At 39.2% G+C, this 20583-nt stretch overlaps 1 protein-coding gene across 2 annotated transcripts; it reads left to right on the forward strand.

The window, feature by feature from the left end:
* The first annotated feature begins 1855 nt into the window (after nucleotides 1–1855).
* On the forward strand, nucleotides 1856–19739 carry lrrc38b (leucine rich repeat containing 38b). Of its 2 annotated transcripts, XM_030730396.1 has the most exons (3): nucleotides 1856–2167; nucleotides 2712–3349; nucleotides 18606–19739. In XM_030730396.1, the coding sequence occupies exons 1-3, from the start codon at nucleotides 2112–2114 to the stop codon at nucleotides 18851–18853; spliced, it is 942 nt and encodes a 313-aa protein (XP_030586256.1). In that variant the 5' UTR covers nucleotides 1856–2111; the 3' UTR covers nucleotides 18854–19739. The 2 variants fall into 2 exon arrangements, with proteins under 2 accessions (XP_030586256.1, XP_030586255.1); XM_030730395.1 differs by having other exon boundaries at nucleotides 1856–3349.
* The last annotated feature ends 844 nt before the right edge of the window (nucleotides 19740–20583 follow it).

Below are 20583 nucleotides of genomic sequence, written 5' to 3' on the forward strand. Positions count from 1 at the left end.
AAAAATATGTTCTTTCTTTCTCGTCCCTGTCAGTACTCTCGCTGCAGCATTTTGGATCAGCTGAAGGCTTTTCAGGGAGCTTTTAGGACAGCCTGACAGTAATGAATTACAATAGTCCAGCCTGTGGAGACTAGTCCACTCCCCACACTTACATGATGGACTGACATGCACACACGACGGACTCTCATACACACACATACATATATCATAGACTTACACATACACACAAATACATTCATGTTGGACAGTGACACGCACACACATAAATACACACACATATATGATGGCCACACACATACTCAACAGACTCTTGACACACAACTTAAAGCACACAGCTATTTCACTGCACTACTGTGACTGCCCTACTGCATCCTTGCACATTACTGCAATTTGTACGTACTGTTTCCACACCTTACCTTGGTGCTAGAATCTATGCTGCTAAATATATATCAGTGTAGATCGTCCATTATCCTGTCTTCTTCCTTTGTTACTTTTTAGAATTCGAACTTTTCTCTATTAATTATTGTAGTGTTTTTTTTTTTTTGTTTGTTTTTTGTTTTGTATTTATTGTACTGTGCATCTGCACCATGTACTGTATCTGTCTTGCACTTTTTGTTCCATGTCACACCCCTGGTCCCTGGAGGAATATTGCCTCGTTTCAATATGTACTTGTATATATCTGAAATGACAATAAAACCTCTCAACTCAACTCAGCTCAACTCAACTTACCCTATAAGTAATAAATGCATGAACTAATATTTCAGTATCACTCTGAGACAGGATGTTTCTAAAATGGATGTCCATGAGATAGAAAATATTTAATCATCATGCGCAAAACAGCACTGCCAAAGTCAAAATGTGTTTGCAGAAAACAATTTGCGCTGTCTCAGCTTTTAGTGTTTTAGAGCTCATATATGCTAACTGTGCAAAAAATATCCTTTTTTGATGAGAGCCTCTCTCTTCTCTGTCAACACTGTGATCCTGCAGACGCTTGTAACTTCAGTGAACGCCTTGAGCAAAGACGGTTATTATTAGATCTGTGATGAAGTGATTTAGATGTTGTTTTTATCATCTGCCTGTTATTATGGGCGGGTGTGTGTATGGTCAATTTTATTTTTGCTTCTGCTTGTGAACCTGAGTGTGAACAAATTATTGCTAAATTTGCATTGTGAATGTGATATTGTCCTGGACATAGACCATTGCCATCACTTTTCACGTTTCACACGACCCTCATCTCCACAGGTCTCCACAGCCCCCCCCCCCCCCCCCAACATCCGTGGTCTAATTGCATTTACCTGTTAGAGAAAATCCCATTTGGAGAATTCAATACACACTCAGAATAATCCTCTTCTTTTCGTTATGGGTTGAGACTTGATGCACCTCCAAATACTGATGTTATAAATATACATAAATTAAAAAGCTAAATAATTAATAAACTTTCCTTTCAAGAGGACAGGTGATCTGCAAGGGCATTTTAACCCTACACCAAAACTGTGGTCATGCTAGCATTGTAGAAACTAAATACCACAAGTACATAAATATACATGACTAAAGGCCGATGCATATAATGTATAATATATATCTATATCTATTGATATATATATATGCATGTTCACTGATAAATAACAATAGAATAGAATTCTGAACATATATAGTGTGATAAGGGCAAACGAATACCCATTAAAATAAACACCATCATATCTTCCATATTTTATACTTTAAGATATGACCAATCATCACTTTTTGACACTATAGGAAGTGACATCACATGTTGACAGCGTGGTTCAGGCACGCCCCCTGGAAATAATGAGAGGGGAGAGGGCATGTGATAAACTGTGGTAGATTCAGAGGCAGACATTGGATTGGCATGGCTGTGTGGAGCTCAGCACTGCAATCTACACTCACGAGGCTCCTGCCTGGATATTTGGATTCTTTCTCATGCAGCTTTGATGCAAGGCTGGACGGCGTAACACAGCATGTTGCACGGCACTGGGAGATAGAGAAGAAATAATAAGGGGAGACAACCTTACACACACTTGAGCGATGCTCCGCGAGCTTCTCTCTTTCTCTCATCAGACCATCGGGCTTTTCTATACAGAGACCTGGGTCTAATGGAGGGATGCAACGATGCTACTCTTTGCTTGTCATGCTTGAATCAGAGCTTCATATTATATCCTTTTGTGTCAGAGACCTTATTGTCTTTGTCTGTCACTGCCGCCAGATCAACTGTGGGGTAGTGTGGCGGGCAGAGCCTCCTCCTCAACCCCCCTCTCCCTTGTCTGTGCCCCCGACGTCTCTTCACTCCCTGCTTGCTCGTGTCTATTTACCACTCTCATGCTGCCCTCCCCTCTTTGTTAAGAGCAGTCGTTCTTGCTCTCGAGCGACCAACTGCTTACTATCCTCCTGTCTTTCCTCATTCAAAGCAGGCAGGCTGCTATTTTATTCAGGCAGCTCGCTACATGATCCCTTAGAAAACAGTTTTCAACGCTGCTCTGCCATCTCACAATTCCCGAGCCCTTCCAGAAATCCATCTCCATAACAAGAGGATGTTCCTCCAGGAGGATTGATCCCCTTCACCCCCTTCAGTCACCCCTTCCCCTCCCTTGTCCTGATCTCCTGCCCTCTGACCCTCATTCTCTTGTTCTAAACCCCCAATCACCCTCTCCTGTTTGTCCTCACCCCAAGCCTCTTTCTCCCCTAACTCATTTCACCCCCTTGACCATGTTGCCATGTGTCTGCTGGCTTCAGCTTATCCTCATCTTGCTGTCCTCTGTCTTATGGACCCGGGGGGAAAACTGCCCAGCAACCTGCTTGTGCCCAGATCCTCACACTGTGGACTGCAGTGGTCGTGGGCTAACTAGTTTACCCGATGAGATCCCCTTGGATGTGCGCAGACTTTTGCTAGCTGACAACTGGATAAACCGCATCCCTTCAGACTTCCTGGTTCTATACAGTGACTTGGTCTATTTGGACCTCCGGAACAACTCCCTTTCCCACATAGAACCAGGGACCCTCAGCACCTCTTCCAGGCTGGTCTTCCTGGACCTTGGCAGCAACAATTTGACTGAAATCCCTAAGGGGACTTTTGGGGAGTCTCGGAGTTTGATCAAACTACGACTGGGAAACAACCCATATCTGAGCAAGGTGAGTGAAGATGCTTTCCTGGGCCTCACCTCTCTGAGAGAACTTGAACTGGAGCGTAATGCACTGTCTACCCTAAAGGTGGGGGCACTGAGTCACTTGCCCTCCCTGCGGGTAGTGAGGCTAGAGGGCAACCCCTGGGTGTGCAATTGCAACTTTGCCAGCCTGTTTGCATGGCTAACGGAGAACAGTAATAAGCTTCCAAATGGTAAGTAACAACATCTAAGAGTCATTTTCTTTTCATGTGTTTGACCCAAATAAAGCCTATCGCTTTACAACATTCAACGGTATTATGGCAAATCCATTACCACAACACTTCTCTGGTCTATTCATGTTTCCCCTGTAGGAGAGGAAACCCCCTCCCTCTCCCTTGTTCTAATTTTGTCTCTTTTTTTCCCTCCACCCCCACAGCCTATAACGTGTGAGACCAAGTGTGTAATATGAGACAATAGCACTCATTTGAAAGTGAAAACTGCAAGGATACTATGTCTATATAGTTTGTGGTTTATATTTATATTTAATATGATATAAATATACAATTCTTATATAATATTTGCCATTTAGTGGACAATAATTCAACCATGTAATCTTTCCTACACCACTGAAAAGCAAACCCTTCTTCCTGTTCCTTTGCTGATTGCTCTACCCATGTGAATTTAAAGGCTCATACTATCCACACACCGTCTACCACTGTGATTTAGCCTGGAGCACTGAGTTAGATAACAGGACTGAAGTTTTGGAGGCTTTACGAGGCAATCTCCATGTGTACATGCTTATCTGAGGAATAAAACAAGACAAAGGGGGTCACCATGTCCTTTTAGAAGTATTATACCCAGGGTAAGATCTTTTTACATTGAGAAACCAGAGCTAATATATTCTGAAAGGAGTTGCACGGTATGTCCTAGATAAAACACGGAGCAGGCTATATAGATTTTGTTTAGCAGGCTATATAAAATCTAAATATCTAAATCATAATTAACATTCTTGCATAGGACACAGACAGCGGATGTCTCAAAAGCGAAGAATTGCACACTGGATCAAAGAAGCAAAAATAAACAAATCTGACAGCCCTGCCATACATGAATAGTAAATTGTGCTGTACTTCTTTTGAGAACTAACAACACCCACTGCGCAGCTCACAGTGGGTGGATTTAAAACAAACAAACAAACAAACAAAAAAAACAAACAAACCTATCAATACACTATAAAATGTTCATGAACAGGTTGTTGTGCGTAAAGATGAAGGTGTACGGTTACTGTCTGTTATGTGGGGCAACATTTTACACCCCAACTAAGAAAGGTGTTTCATCAAAAGCCTCAATAACAGGGACCAAAAACCACTGTGTGGTTCAAGATAGGGTTTTTAAACTTGCTCTTGTGCCCTGAATAGGTTAACTGAGGATAAGAACATACGTCTGCAGACAAAGCCTGCACACATGGACGTTGAGTGTTTTCAAATTTCCAAAGCTAGCACTGCTAGTAAGGCAGTATCAACACAGATGAAGATTTAAAAAGAAAGTCACGACTTTCAACCAGAAAACTCAAGTGTGTTTCCTGTGTGCAAAGAATGTTTTTAGATATAGTTTAGTTGTTGTTCATCTTATTTCATTTTATTAGATTTTTGATAACTAGATTTTTTTCCCCAGTTGCTCTAAAAATAGTGGTTTGGGTTTGACATTAACCCCTTGTCAGACACCCCATAGCTGTCCTTCTAGCTTAGCCTCTTGTCTTCTGTAATGACATACATGGCTAATTATTAAAAGATGGAGTCAAAAGCAATGCCAACCTACACTTATGTGTAAAATAACCCTCTCTAAAATTGTGATCTGGCTGGTAAACACTCTAATTCAGCTCCTCCCCCCTCCCTCGCCCCCGAAATAAAAAGTAGGTGGCTGTTACAAACTGCTGACAGCTCACAAAAGCAAACTTCTAATATACATTTAGGCCATGGTGTACCAAGCTATTGATTCTGCTTCTACTTTCCTGTATAGTCTTTTTTCATTTGCCCCAAATTTGCAAGTTTAGGACTGTGAGGAAGCAAAGTTGATAAACTGGCAACATTACCCAACTCCCCCAAGCAAGAGTTTGCAAATGCATTAATCACAGGCTCTATGTGTTGTCAACTCCAAGGCATAATGAATTGCATTAGCAGCGCTGGCCTTGCCCGATATTTTTTTTTGTTTCTGTCTCCAGTCTGACATTACCTCCGTTCTAACCAATATGTCCACCTGAATCTAACATTGTTTTAAGCGGCTAATGGCTATCATTAGGCATCCAATGGCACTCGTTGCTTTTTCAATCAAAAACATTGTTTGTTTGTATGCTATGATGCCAGATGAATCAGCCAACACAGTCGATTGGTCTGATTCAGAGGTCTGGACCAAGGCAAAATCTGGCCAGACAGACATCAACAACAAAGAAGAAGCCAATGGCCTGGCCAAGCTGCTGTCATGACTGCCAACTGGCCCCAAAACACACTCTCAAATTCAGTTAGTAATGCTTACCTCACCTCATCTGCAGTTCTTACATTCCCATCAGTGTTTGTTTTCTGGCTTCTAGCAGCTTGGACAAAACACACAGTCATGCTTATTACTAAAATAGTCTGGAGTGTACTTTATAATGCTAATAAGACTGGAAGAATGGATGATAAATAATATCTTACTGAACTGAAAATAGCTTTCCAGACAAGTTGCTGCCTCATTCTGCGCTTAGTTCAGAGAAGCGGCCTTACGTTTCTCGTGATAAAGCTGCAGAACTTCCAAAATACTGCATGTGTCGTTTTCTGCACACCTTGAATACAATTTTTGAAGGAGTACTTAGCCTAACCTAGCAAAAGTTAATTTTACCTAACTAAGTCTTAGACTAGCTCATCAAGATCTAAAGAAGTCTCACAGAGTCTCTGTGGGAAGCACAAATAGCTGGGAGGCTTATAGTGAACTGGACTTACAAACACAGCTCACACATGCAGGAATCAAACTGCCAGACCTAATTAACGTAATGACTGAGCTCTTGATCGTGGAAAAATGCAATGACCTATTCTCTGAATTGCTGTATTGGAAGTGGTTGCAAAACAAACAGATGGACACTCATTAGTGAATGAGCTTGACTTAGTAAGCGTTTCAATATGTATCAACTCTAACAACCATCATCAGTGTGGCCATTGCCACTTAATGTCTCACCCATCGCAGAGAAAAATCAGTTACAGAGGCAGAAAGTAGAATTTAAATCCTACATTAGTGTGCTCGTTTCACACTGGTGGGTGTTGCATCCTCATGTCTTTTTCAGCAAGCAACAAATCAGGTAAATAGTCCCAATTTTTTATTTGAAACTGCTGTCTCTCTTACCAGCAACAGTTCAATAATATTCAAAACAAAAAAAGTAAGGCAACTCTGAAAGTCTGTTTTTTTTAAACTCATTTAAACACTAGATATTCAGTGTGTTGAATTGACCATTCCCACTATTTTCTGACACGTGGCTCCAGACTGAAGCTGACTGGTTGAATTCAGCAACACATTTAACTTGACTTTATTCTTTTCTCCAAAGGTCACACTGGTGTTACTGCAGGATAAACAGGTATCAACAAACCATGGCTATGTTCTAATGTCACTTCAGAAAGGGTAGAATAGAAAAACGAGCACACGATTCTGTGCAACTACCTGCAAACACAACATCATTTGCATAAAGTCATTAACACTTGCTGCTGCTACTAGAAGTCTACTAGTACCACTTGGTAATGCAAGTAGTAATGAAAACACCACTGAGGCTGCTCCAACTACATATCTGATAAGCCAGAAAAATGATGTTGAGAGGGCAGGGGAGACAAAAGATAAGGTGAACCAGAAAGTGCAGCTGAAAATCATCATAGTTCCCTTGGGGTTTTTTTCCAATAAAGAGAAGAACTAGAAGCACTGTGCAGAATGTGTTGTTGTTTTTTAGTTTGCAATTACCTCAACAAATTTTAAATCTACGACGACCGCATGCCGCACAAGCTAGGCTGCATGGAAAAGCCAAACCAAGATGGCTTTAACTAAATTTAAACCAAAAATCCTTCTCCAGAATTAAAATGTAGAACTAAATAAACTCTCTCTCTCTCCTAAACTAATGTATCAGTGGCTTCCTTGGTGAAGGGCTGCATCTAATGTAGCAGCTCAAGAGCCCATGCTGTAAACTCAATTCCCATTTCATTTTTCACTCCTTGATTTCCCCTGTGATTTTGAGTTCGCAGTACAGCACAATTTCATGTTTGCATAACTTTGATTATTGAGCGCTTGGAAGATGCTTCAGATTCTGGCCTTTTTGGCTAGAAAAACAAGTTGATGTGCAACATTGGAAACAAATTATTAAACAAACAAATTATTATTATTACTATTTTTTTTAAATTAGATAAACAGAAATACCATCAACTATGCTGTTGAGCAGGAATGTGATTAGGTAGATAACTGTGCAAATACCTTTGCATTCTCTTTTTAATTTTTGTACCATTTAAATGTTTTGTTTTTAGCCAACAGTGAGGTTCATAAATGTTTCAGTGGAAGGATGAGTGTAAACATGATCCACTGCTGTCTCCAGTGCTCTTGGGTTAAGGATGAACAAAGGCCATGTATAATTCACAGTGACACAGTTCTACAGCACATTGGCCAGGGTAATTGGAGCTAGAGCTGCCTACAGGGCAAGACAGGCCAACTCTCATGGGAGATGGTAGACTGGATCTGAAGCCCATCATTAAGTTACTATCAACACTAGTCATGACCTGAACAGTTTCACGACAAACTAGCGGTACATGTGACATGGCCAAACTCTGAATTTTCCTTGACAGCATTTCAAGTTTTCCTTTGAGACCACTTTCCACTTTCCTGAAAATACGAAACCACTGGCTGACACTCACATGATGTCAGACTGCCCAGCACGATCGTTTGCTATCTTTACTGTGAAGAGAAAATATCTGTTCCATTAACACAGGCTGACGGCTTGTTTTATCTTGGCCTAATTTAATGTTTATTTAAAGTTGGGATATGAGGGAGAGAGTGCCAGGAAGAGAAAGCCGAGTGTGAAAAGGTGGACAGGATTACAAAGTGGGATAGCATCAGGCAGAGCACATACAGAAGCAGAAAGGGATAATCTGTCAGTGTCAGAAATAAAAGGTGAAAAGCCAGAAGCATTATCTCATTGAGGATGAGTAGGATCGTGCATGGCAGAAATTTTTTTCGTTCATCTATGTGGCCAACTGTGAGGTATAAATTACTAATACCAGCATATTTAGCTGTTTCATTGTGATGACTTATGACAATAGACAAACTGCTTTGTCAGCCCGATGACCAAGCAGAAAGAAATCTACCAGCATTTGCTTTTGAACACTCATCTCTTGTTTTTAGGAATAAGCAATTTCAATTGTTTTTGAGATGAGACATTTTAAACATTCCCAACGGTACAATGATGTCGCTGAATCGCCATACAGAAGGAATCCCCTTCTGAACGAGTCACCCTCACCCCACTGTCACATGCATGCTCGTCATTTTGTGCAGCTGTGCATTCATTTCACACGTTCCACACTCTGTTCCTCTCCAATCCCTACTGCTGCTTTTCTTGCATACATCTCACCATTTTCGCTCTGATTTCCTTCAGATTATTTGGGTGATTGGAACTGAATCGTTTTTCAGTCCCTCTGCAATTATGCATGCCTTGTTCTGTTTACATCTGCTGAATATTGGGTTTGAATGGCACATTCATCATGTTTAATACAGTAGGGAGCAGTCTTGTTAATAATTGTCGCAGCTGGAGTATTCAGGGGGACTGCCTTAATTTCAGTATGTTAAGGGGAAATGGAGGCTACTTCTACACATGTGCAGATGTACTGATGGGGTAATTTTGCCTTTAGCGTTTGGTGCAGAGATCAATCTGGACAAAGACTATGGTGTTGAGGGAGGGGGGAGAAACAAGCCTCTCATATCATTCTGCCACAGCTAGGTAGATCAATCACGACTGAGACAGCAAATAGCCAATCCTGTTGACTGGCTGTAATCCTAAATGTAATCCATCAACTATCCGTGCCAGGAATGTAACATAGCTGTGTGGGCTGACATACCTGATAGTGTAAGGTTCTGATTTGTGTTGTGTCAGTGCACAGTAGCCTGCTCCACAGTCTTGCTTTTTGTGTTCACAGTGGTGTTTGGGGTCATTTATGAACTCTAAAAATTGTACTGTGTCAGCTTACTCATTTACAAAGCTGCCATTGACTCACTGCATGGTCCTAGATACTCTGTGTACTTTAAATCACCAGCCTATTTTTCTGTGAAGTTACAGGTCTAGAAAATCACATTTTTATTAAATGTTTTAGTGGATACCTATTTATTCATATAGGATTGTGCTAAACTTTTAAAAGCATATACTCAACCTGCATTGAACATCCAAATACATCCCTGCTGAACAGATTTACCCTGAATAATACATAGGTATAAGCATCAAACAAAGCGTTTCCCCCTCCCACGCCTTCATGCTATTGAGTGCCGTTAACTGTATTTGAATTGCTCTTATATTTTTTTCTTTTAACTAATTCTATAAATAGACACAAATATTAAAAGTCAAAAGAAAGTCTCATCCTTTGGGCCTCTTCCCAGAAGTGAGTTTAAGTTAGTCTGGCTCTCTTGGGGTTACCTGGCTTCACTGATCCTAACATTGGATGTCCTGGATAACTGCTGTCACAAAGCTTGTTTCCAACTGCCTGCGAAACTCTGGCTATAACAGTGGTGATATGAGAGAAGCAGAGTTGTTGTAATAACAGCTGAACTGTGAGAAATAATGACTGAACAAATGATTACAATATTAAATGAAATTGTGATTCCATTTATTTATTTTAGTTTGATTTATAATTGTGGGGGGAAGCTTTTAAATGTGTTTTAATTACAGATGAGACTCACAAATACAAGACTTGTGTTATTCTGAGGTGCATCTGGGAGACCAGAAGGAAAAAGATGGATAGGCTACAGTCAGAAATATAATATAATATAATATCCTAAGGCAGTGTTGCATTAACATCATGTTGACAGGACTTGAAGGACTGGAAAATATCTCCTTTTCATATGATGGAGTATATTCAAGTATTTTTTTTTTTTACCATAAAAGTAGTAGTGCTAATATTGTAGTCATATGGTTTGTTTATGTTCACATGGATTTTATATTATAAAGTGGTCTTCGCCTCCACAGTGCCATCAGTGAGTAGGTGACGTCATACCTTGAAGCCTCAAGCGTAGCATTTCGGCCATGTTGTCCATCCTGGTATTTTGAAACCGGACGTGACTCGCAAGGTAGTTCTGACTGAGCAACCGAGTGGCACTGCATGCTCATACAGCAGAGATTTATCAGTCACAAGGTCGCTATTTTATGTGCTGCCCTTCTTGGCCAGGTCTCTCTTGCAAAAGAGAGACCTCAATGGGACAAACCTGGTTAAATAAAGGTTATAAAGGTTTAAAAAAGCATGAACACATTACCCCAGTCCTGTCATCCCTTCACTGGCTCCCTGTCCGTTTTAGAATCGATTTTAAGATTTTATTGCTTACTTTTAAAGCCTTAAACGGACTGGCACCTTTGTATCTGTCTGAGCTGCTTCACTGTCACACCCCTGTAAGAGCTCTGAGGTCATCGAACCAGCTGCTCTTACAGAGGCCTAAAACTAGACTAAAACAGAGAGGTGATCGAGCTTTTGCAGCAGCAGCACCAAAGCTATGGAACGATCTACCTCTCCATATCCGCACAGCTCAGACGATACACACATTTAAATCTCTATTAAAAACACATTTCTTTTCTTTGGCATTTGGCTGCAGTGCTACCTCCTTTTAGATGATTGTTTTATGGTATTTTATGGTACTTGTTTTAAACGTTTTAATTTTTAATTTTCTTATGTTATTTATTGTTCTTAATGTTTTTATTTATTTATTTTTATTTTATTATTTTATTTATTTATTTATATATTTTTATTTTTATTTAGTATAGTCCTTGGGGTTACAGATCTTGTACAGCACTTTGGTCAACGTCGTTGTTTTAAATGTGCTTTATAAATAAACTTGACTTGACTTGACTTGACTTGACTTATAATAATATTCCCTAAAGCCAATGATGCTTAATTATCTATTTTTTTTAATCTAATTCAGATCATAATTTACAAAATCAAGATGATGTTCTCGTCAATAAGAACTGAAACTAGAGAACTCTTCACTGAGTTGAAGAGTGGTTTGTTTTACATTTATACTGGATTTCATGGCCATTAAAAAGAATGCAGGTTTAATGCTTTTCTGCACTGGCTTGACTTTTCATACCTGGAAGCTATTTCCATCTTTTATATAAGCCTGCAGTCTTTTATTGTTTACAAGAGAAGCATCCACTGCAGTGATTTCAAAATAATGGATTTTCTTCAGTCACTTTGCCATTGCTTTGTAGATATTCTGGTTGTATTTTGTATCTCGTACTAGAGGCTATGTTTCTGGATTTTTTTTAATGGTAGCTATCAGTTAATTACCTGTTAAAAAAAAAAAAGAAAAAAAAAAAGAAAACATTATTTCATTCATCTATAATGAGGTAATATTACTGAAAATCTAAAAAAAAAAAAAAACCCTTCTGAATATTAATAAGATATTTTTCGAGAAGAGTTCCTCTTCTTGCTACACACTGTTCAATATTTCCCCTATTTTAAGGCAGTCTAAATGTAAATATTAGATTGATAAAGTCTATCTTTTTATATTGTATGGCATGCTCAGAAAAACATAAAAAGTAGCTAAAATGAAGTTACATTGCATGTCTAGATAAATGATATGCTTGCATATATATAAAAAAAATTGGAACTACAAGGAAGGAGATAACTTTGCTGTCCCTTTCTACAACTGGCCTGTTCGCTAAATCCATTTTGATAAATGAGATAATGCTGCTACTCCTGCAGGGGCCATGTGTTCACCAGGATAATTTTAGTCTCAGATGTCATTAATCAAGCATCTAGAACAGGCAAGACCAGACAGAACTGTCTCAAAAGGCAAAGGCTAAGTCTCTGAGGTGATGTGTTATTTGCCGTGTAGTAAGTGGATTGTGAATATGAATATAATACGTTCATTTTAGGCACAAACATATGGGACAGGCTCACTCTGTGTATGATAATGGTGCTAAACGTGAAGTTTCATTCAATGCGACTGCTGTTAAATAATTAATCACAAAAACTTAATTTACATTCTACGTATGTCTACTTTTTTGAATATTCAATGTGTATTTAACCAGGAGGGATTTATTGTACACAGAATTAAGCTCAAACAGACAACAAGGAGTTTCCTTGTACAACAACCACTGAAATAAACCACCTTTAATGTCACAAACCAGAAAAGTAAGGGGGGAAAATCACACTCTGAATGTCCATAAAATTGTCAGGTGCAAGCACTTCTATTCAGTGCTGTCAGAGAAATGAGAAATGTTAAAAAACTGAAAAAAAGGAAAAAAAGAAAGAAGCCCAGCTGATTTAAACTGCACTTTGCAAAGTTTAAAGTGTGAGCCATGTGGCTGGTTATGCAACGCAATCCTTAGAATAGTGGATTTTTAAAGCATTAAAAGTCAACAGAGCATTTCAGCTCATACTTGTCAAGGAGGAGATTAAACACTTCTAAATGCATTGTGACCTTTATTAGGCCAGCATTGCCTCTTCAGTAGATGCATGTCACTCAGACACCTTGAATTAGCAGTATTCTCACAGGCAGTGGAACACAAATTTGTTTTGATCTCTGATTCTCACAGCATATGGTCGACATGTCTTGGACTTAATCGTGCCATAAACCAATATGCTCTTCTTGAGCTTCGCAAGGACTGATGGTATGAGCTTATTGAAGCCTCTTTCTTAATGCCTTTTATTTTGGACATACTGAATCAAGCTTCTGGAATTTTCTGCTGAAATTGCCTTCTCTGTATTTATCCCGTGGTTCTTCCGAACCTGGCTATAACAGTTATATTACATAATATGAATGTTAAAGCCAAACATGATGACTTGGACATGACATTTTAATGTACGTCTGTTCTGTTCTGTTCTGTTCTGTTCAATTCAATTCAATTTTATTTATATAGCACCAAATCACTACAAACAGAAGTAATAACTGCATGAATTAGATTTTCAGCATCACTCGAGACAGGATGTTTTTAATTTTACAAATATTGTGCAAATACCAAAAAGCAGTCCTACATATTTGTTTACTATGTGTATTGAAAGACATAGCCTGGTCAAAAATGACTCCAAGAGTCATCACAGTATTACTGGAGGCCAGGGTAATGCCATCCAGACTGACAAGTCTCCTGTTTTGGCTGGGAAACTACCATATTTTACCCCTCTGTCCCGCCGTCCTCCCGTATTAGGGGTAGCAGTTCTCGCGAGGTTAGTGCCAAGAGCGGGAACAAACCCGGAAGAACAACCGGACCTCAGTTTGGGATCAGTGTTGTCAACTTAGTGACTTCGTCGCTAGATTTAGTGGATTTTCAGACCCCTGTAGCGACTTTTTTTTTTTTCCAAAAAAAAAAAATTGGGGACAAATTTAGCAACTTTTTCCGGTGACATCTGTGACTTTTGGAGAGTTTTGGAAATAGACCGGAAGCCTGAAATCCTCCGCTTTCACCTTGTTTTGTGTACACACTTTGTGTACTGCATCCTTCGTGCGCTTTGGCATCACCCAGACCTCGCTTCAACTTCACCCTCCAACCCCCGGACCTCACTTAAACACCGAGCCCACCCCAGAGGAGCCTCCGCCCCTTGCTGCGACACAGAGGGGAACCCAACCCCATCCCGGGACCTCGCTTCAGCCTTTATCAACCTTTGAGACAGCCGACAGCTAGTTTTCTTACACAAGTTGGCAACAGTGGTCCAGATAAAGGAGGAGGGTTGACTGTAGCTAGCAGTCGCACCCCACATAAGTGTTTTCGTTAAATTTGATATTCTAACATTAGAATTAGCTGATGACATCATATAGCGACTTCTATTTTCAGCGGCGGAAAATTTCCCTTATTTTTAAATAAAAATTTTGACAGGTATGATCTGGTTAGACATCATGTTTCTAAGGTTTATGGGACCGAGTACAAGAACTTCAGTTTTATCTGAATTTGGAAGCAGGAAATTAGAGGTCATCCAGGCCTTTATTGATGTGTGCCATCTGGTTTCATGGATATGTAAAGCTGGGTATCATCTGCATGAGTCCCACATTATTTTTGCAAAGTTACACATTGATTCAATATTAACTTTAGTGACCTCCGATTGGCGTAACCGGGTGTCATTACTGCCGACATGAATTATTATCTTACCAAATTTACATTTAGCCTTAGCCAGCAGTGTCAAATTTCCTTGTATGTCGCCAGCTCTGTCCCCATGGTTGCTGGTATCGTTAGCTTCACATTTCTTAAAACACTCACGAATAACCAGTTTGTTCCTCGGCGGGTGTATCCCAAAGTGGGGAAAAACAGAGATGTGAACAGGTTGATGGTGTACCACGGACCTCTGTTTAGGGCTACGCTTCCTCCTCACAGTCACCCAGTCGGCCTGCATTCCCGGATCTGCTGCTTCTGCTACCTTGGTCTGCACCGACTTCAGGGGCCTGGCTAGTTACAGGATTTTCCAGGGTGCGGAGCCTGGTCTCCAAAGCTACAAAGAGGCTACATTTGTTACAAGTACCATTACTGCTCAAGGAGGCTGAGGAGTAACTAAACATCTGACACGCAGAGCAGGAAAGTGCAGGAGGGACATGAGACGAAGCCATGCTGCTAGTGAGTCGGCTAAGAGCTAAGCTAATAGCTGCGCTAAGCTAGCAAATTCCTAAAAACACACTAAGTGAATAACGTGAATAGAATTTACAGGTGATTTAGCAGAGAGTGTGCTTTGGATAAAGCACATGAAGATTACACTGTGATCTTCATGTGTAAAATATGTCGTTATCTAGATTAATCGAGCTACACGGATTAAACAGCTAATAGATACAGCAAAACACCACTGTGCTCCGGAACAGGAACAGGAAGTGATACGATACCGCAGTGAGAGCCAAGACCAATTCTATGGCTGGTTATATTCTTTATCTGTCGTGTTTACAACAGATCTCATAAAAAGAGCAAAACAGTATGCATATGACACATTTTATGCATTCCTAAATTGCCTGATAACTAATTCCTTCTTAAAATTGAACTTCATTATTGTCCAGAGGCTATAATAAATGCATAAATTGTTTATATAGTTACACTGGGTGACATTCATTATGATAGTTGTTAAGAAATGTGTTTTTTAATGTCTTACAAACATTTTTCTGAGCTATTGCACCGTATCACAAGTGACAAACCTAATTAATACTGTAATGAGGTAATCAAAGGACCATGAAAAAAAATTCCACGTTATCACTTATTTCCACTGTAACTCAACTTTTAAAGGTTATATGTTCATTTACAACCAAGTTATATACATTTAGCAATTGTTTTATTGATCGTTGTTGACCTTCTAGTTGCACTATTCACATTACTCTCATGCCTTGTCATGCCTTACACTTAAATGTCATACAGTGAATACCAACAAAACTGTTACTTTAATGCAGAATGAAGGTACTTAATTGAACAAACACAAATGCAAGCAGTACTTAGAGAAATTAATTTCTCTTTAGCATGCTCCATATTGTGCTGACTATTGAGCAAAGATCCAGAATTGATGTACTGCCAAGTATGTGCATTTGCATGTACAGTATCAGTAGAAAGTAGCCACCCACATTCCAAAGCTTCATCTCTACCCACCTATAAACTAACACTTGCATCAATATGTCTAGTTCTTCACACAATACACTGCCAGAGGTGGCAAAAGTACACACATTCTTCACTTAAGCAGAAGCACAGATACTTGTGTTAAAAAATACTCTGGTAAAAGTTAAAGTACTATTTCAGCTTCTTTACACAAGTAAAAATGAAAACATGTAAGTTCAGAAATATACTCAAAGTATAAAAGTAGAAAGTAGCTGTTCTATAAGGTAATTCTGTGCAAGTTAACTGAATGAATCTCCATCTGCCAAAATAATATAATAATAAAATAACAGAGAACACAAACTTTATTTCAACTTAAATTCAAATTCTAACAAATGTACTCAACTTGAACATCTGTTATGTAGAACGCAAGCAGAAATAAATCTCAAGTGAATTAAAAAACAAGATCTGTTTGCTGTTGCCTACATTGTTGATGGATGACTTTGCATCCACAGCTAAAGAGGAAAATTAGTATAGCCAGGTGTTAAAGTGTGATTTAGCAGATGTGGGAACCGTAAGACTGGCTGTAGAGGTAGCATACGGGGAAAAGAACTGCTTAGAAATAAGTCACAATAATAAATTGTGAGCTCCAGCAGATTTTCTGTTTAGGCTGTGATCAGCTGACCTGTGTTGTTGCTCTTTGTGGATTTACACAACTGAATTTAACAAGATATGCATGAACCATCATGGCTGATTTCCCACCCCTACACAGTATAGAGCTAGTATAAGAATAGAATTCAGTTTGTAAATCTAATCAACATTATCAGCTTAAATTTAATTTCCTGTCTACTAGCCTTGTTGTAAGCAAACATTGAGCATGAACACCAAAGCTGCTCAGCACCAGTTCAACATAGTACTGTAAACTTCACCACAGCGCTTCAAGCTAACCAGTATAACTTGCTCTAAACTGCCTAGTATTGTCATGCATCCTTTGATTAACACAACACATACTTCAGTCTATTTTGCAAGATGTTAAACAACAAACTTCAGCAACACATCACGTGTAAATTCAATATCTGCTCAAAAAAACTCTAAAATGAATGACGACATTAGTAAACTTTGAACTTCAAGTTAATCAAATGTCACTGAGCAGTCCTTACCTTTGAAAATAATCTCTCTTCTTCCTCTCCTCTCCTGTTATCGCACATTCTTTTCTCTCTCTGGGAAATACAGCAGCTGTACCTGCAGTTAGCAGACACATTGTGTGACAAACTGCACACAAACAGTTTGTGTGTTTGCTGATATTTATTGAGCTGTTGGAAACAATGCATTTGAAATTACCTGCATTTAAAAAACTACTCCCTTTATGCTTGTTCCTCTTTAGTAGTGCTAGCTAGATGCTGAAGTACCACAAATGACTTAAACTCAAAGTAATGAGCCTATTTTGAAAATATAAGGAGTATAAATTAGAAATATTTGTGTTATGTAGGGAGTAAAAGTAAAAGGTTCTAGGACAAATAAATACTCAAAGTACAGAAAACTGAAAACTCTACTTAAGCAGAGTAACCAAGTATTTGTACTTCATTACTTCCCACCTCTGTGCATTACCAATCTGAAGGTATGACGGTTGCTGTGCATTTGCAGTATGAGATACACGAGGCGTGGAACAAAGTTGCCAGTAAAATAACTTGAATGCTTGACTCCTTAAGCATGTGAAAGTGAACACCTTCTATTTTCAGTGGTAGTATTAATGGTCAGTAGTCAGCATGTGCCTGTTAAAGCTGACCCAAATGATCCAGTGTTAATCTCATTTGTGCTCGTCAGAGGAAAAGAAGACTCGGTGAAGGGCTTGTATCCTTGAAATCCAATAAGCCACAGTCACTGTCCTTTTCCATTTAAACAATGTCTGGACAATAACCTACGTGAAAGAGACAGAGGCACCGGGAACAGCACTCACTGATTTATCACGCCTTCATCTTGAGATGAGTTTGGTCAAGGTGCCCCTGTCTGAGATAGTGCCCTTTACTAATGCTGTAAATCAGTAGATTTTTAAAATCTCACAGAGGTCATATTTAACAATGTTTGCATTCTTAGGGGTTTACCTTAATTAAATCATTTTTAAGGGGGTGTTTATTTCATTCACCAAACCGACACTAACGCATTTATCTTGACACGAAAATGGGCTACTTTCACTGCACTACAACGCGCTAGATGAAATCAACTTTCTCTCACGGATGCATACACTGTATCACATTTCTTCACAGTATTTGAGCTGTATTCCTAGAGTGAACCTACAGTCATGGTGTGGGTGGGTGTACTGTATACACAGTGCAACCTCAACTCATAAGTGAAGACTTCTGATCGACCTTATAGTTATTAACTCATCTCCCACACTTAGGAAGAAACTGCATTACCCTGCTGAACTGAGATATTCCACTATCTGAATTAAAGGGCTTTGTACAAATGAGACGGCTCAAACGCTGCTCTCCAGTTTTCTTTTCTTTTTTTCTTTAGCTCTGAGCAGGTGCGGGCTGCATGAGCAATGGATCAAATGGGCATCACCTTTAATTTTAAACCCATGGGGAATTAAATTAGAGTTCTTGTGTTTGTATGTTGTAATACCTTGACTGTGTTTTTGTTCTTGCACATGATGTAAGTACTTAAAGACTGCCATTGAATACACTTGTATAGAAATACATGATCACCATGTCTTGCTAATTTGTCTAATCATATTTACTGTCTTGATGTAGGGGTCAAAGGCTTGGAGTGCTCCCTCCCCATGGATGGCAGACGTGTATCTCTTACCCAGCTCTCCAAGGACAGCTTCCGTGAGTGCCAGGCCACCCTGACTTTAACAGACCTGCTCATCATCATTTTCTCTGGCATCTCAGTGTCTGTGGTGGCCATTATGACCAGCTTCTTCCTGGCTTCAACTGTTCATTGCTTCCAGCGTTGGAGTAAAGGCACTAAGGGGGACGAGGAGGAGAGTGAGGAGTGAGGAGGACTTACTTTTAAAGAACTGCGTGGTCCTTCTGCTTCCAACAGTGAGAGAATATAGAAGACAATGTGTGCCCCATGCTGTTTCCTTTCTGGTGAATATCCAGGACTGTTTAATGATAGGATCTTGCTCTGTTAAGGTTGCAGCTGTTTTCTTTGCACATGGACTTCTGAAATATGGCAATAAAAGACATTGGGAAGGAATGAGTCCTATGAAAGGTTAGAGTGTGTGCTGCTCCACTCGCAAAATGCTATTATAGAGATCATATTTTTGGCTGTTAGCGCCTGTGGTCATTTATGGCCACTGGCTCTTGGCTCAGTGTTATAAGTCTACACAAATATGCCAAGTCCTTTATAACAAAAAAAGAAATGGATCACAAAAAAAAAAGAGGTGTTGCTGCAGTGTTGTCACATTAGTCTTAGCGATACCAAAAACCTGTCAAAATTTAGTCATGTAGGACATTCAGCCGTGGGATCTGAAATCCTGTAATATGTCGGTGTGACCCTCTGAATGACTTTCATTGGGGATTTATCTGTGTAGCTCAGAATGCTTGATCTTGATTTCATAAAAACAGATGTCATGTTGACCAATAATGTCGATAATTAACTGCCTATAACATGATATGCTGGCATATCCTGCCGTTTTCTTGATTCTCTGTTGGACAGCCACACTCAGTAACATTAAGAAGTTGTTCACAAGCACTGAAGAAGGCAAATACTGTTGTTCCCTCTGCATGCAGAATTAGACTGTGGCATGGATGTCAGCTCAACAAGCAGGATTTGGGTAATTATGTACTGCAGGCAGAAAAAGCTTCCAGTGGGTCTACACATTCTAGCAGCAGCATTTATTATATAATCACAAATTTATGTACAAAAAAAAAAAAAAAGAAACGGTGTAAAGTAAAACAATCATAGAAATCAAGAGGATATACTATATGTTCCTTAGATTGATACTTGTGAACTGTGTAGAAAGAAAATCATAAAATATCAACAACATAATCAATTCAATGAATACATTATGGCAAATACAATATAATGATAGAATCTATGTAGAATTATTGTGTGAAATAATGCACTTTAACATAATTTTGGCCAGCCCCCAATTACAGCATATAGACTGGTACTGTGTTCATCTGCCAAAGGTTGAGATGGAGGAGAGATTTTAAGGATTTTGAATTTGTTGTTTCTAGTGAGGTAGACATATCTCCCGAATCAAAGCCAAATCACACTATACACACATTATACTTAAACAGTTCTAATCTCCAAAGATTTACATTTTGTTCCATTTTGTCTTACTCCGATTCATACACGGCAGTTTTCAACCCTTATTTTACCAGGAAGGTCGCTTCAAAAGTAATAGTGAATGAGGGTGACAAGAGTTTGGCTTCTTGAGTAATAAATAAACATGTATTAATGTCTTTAAGATAGCCATCAGCTTGCTGTACATTTATTAAACATTTTTCTATCTTGCAGTAAAGTTGCCGATTTGATACTAAAATCTCACATTCAAACTGCAGGCAAAAGTGGCTCAAATCGGATCTTTTTGGCTCATTTGGTTCTTTTTTTTTTTCTCTTCCCAATGTGAAAAACAACAATCAGGTGGAATTTCAACTCTTCATTTCTGATTTAGACCACTATGTGGTACTAAATATTTGATATTCACTGGTAAATATTACACCAGTCTTTGACTAGCTGTAGTGGTGTTTGGCTTTGCGCGCGTCTCCAGCTTTT

Source organism: Archocentrus centrarchus, chromosome 5, assembly GCF_007364275.1.
Source record: "Archocentrus centrarchus isolate MPI-CPG fArcCen1 chromosome 5, fArcCen1, whole genome shotgun sequence".
Lineage (NCBI taxonomy): Eukaryota > Metazoa > Chordata > Actinopteri > Cichliformes > Cichlidae > Archocentrus > Archocentrus centrarchus.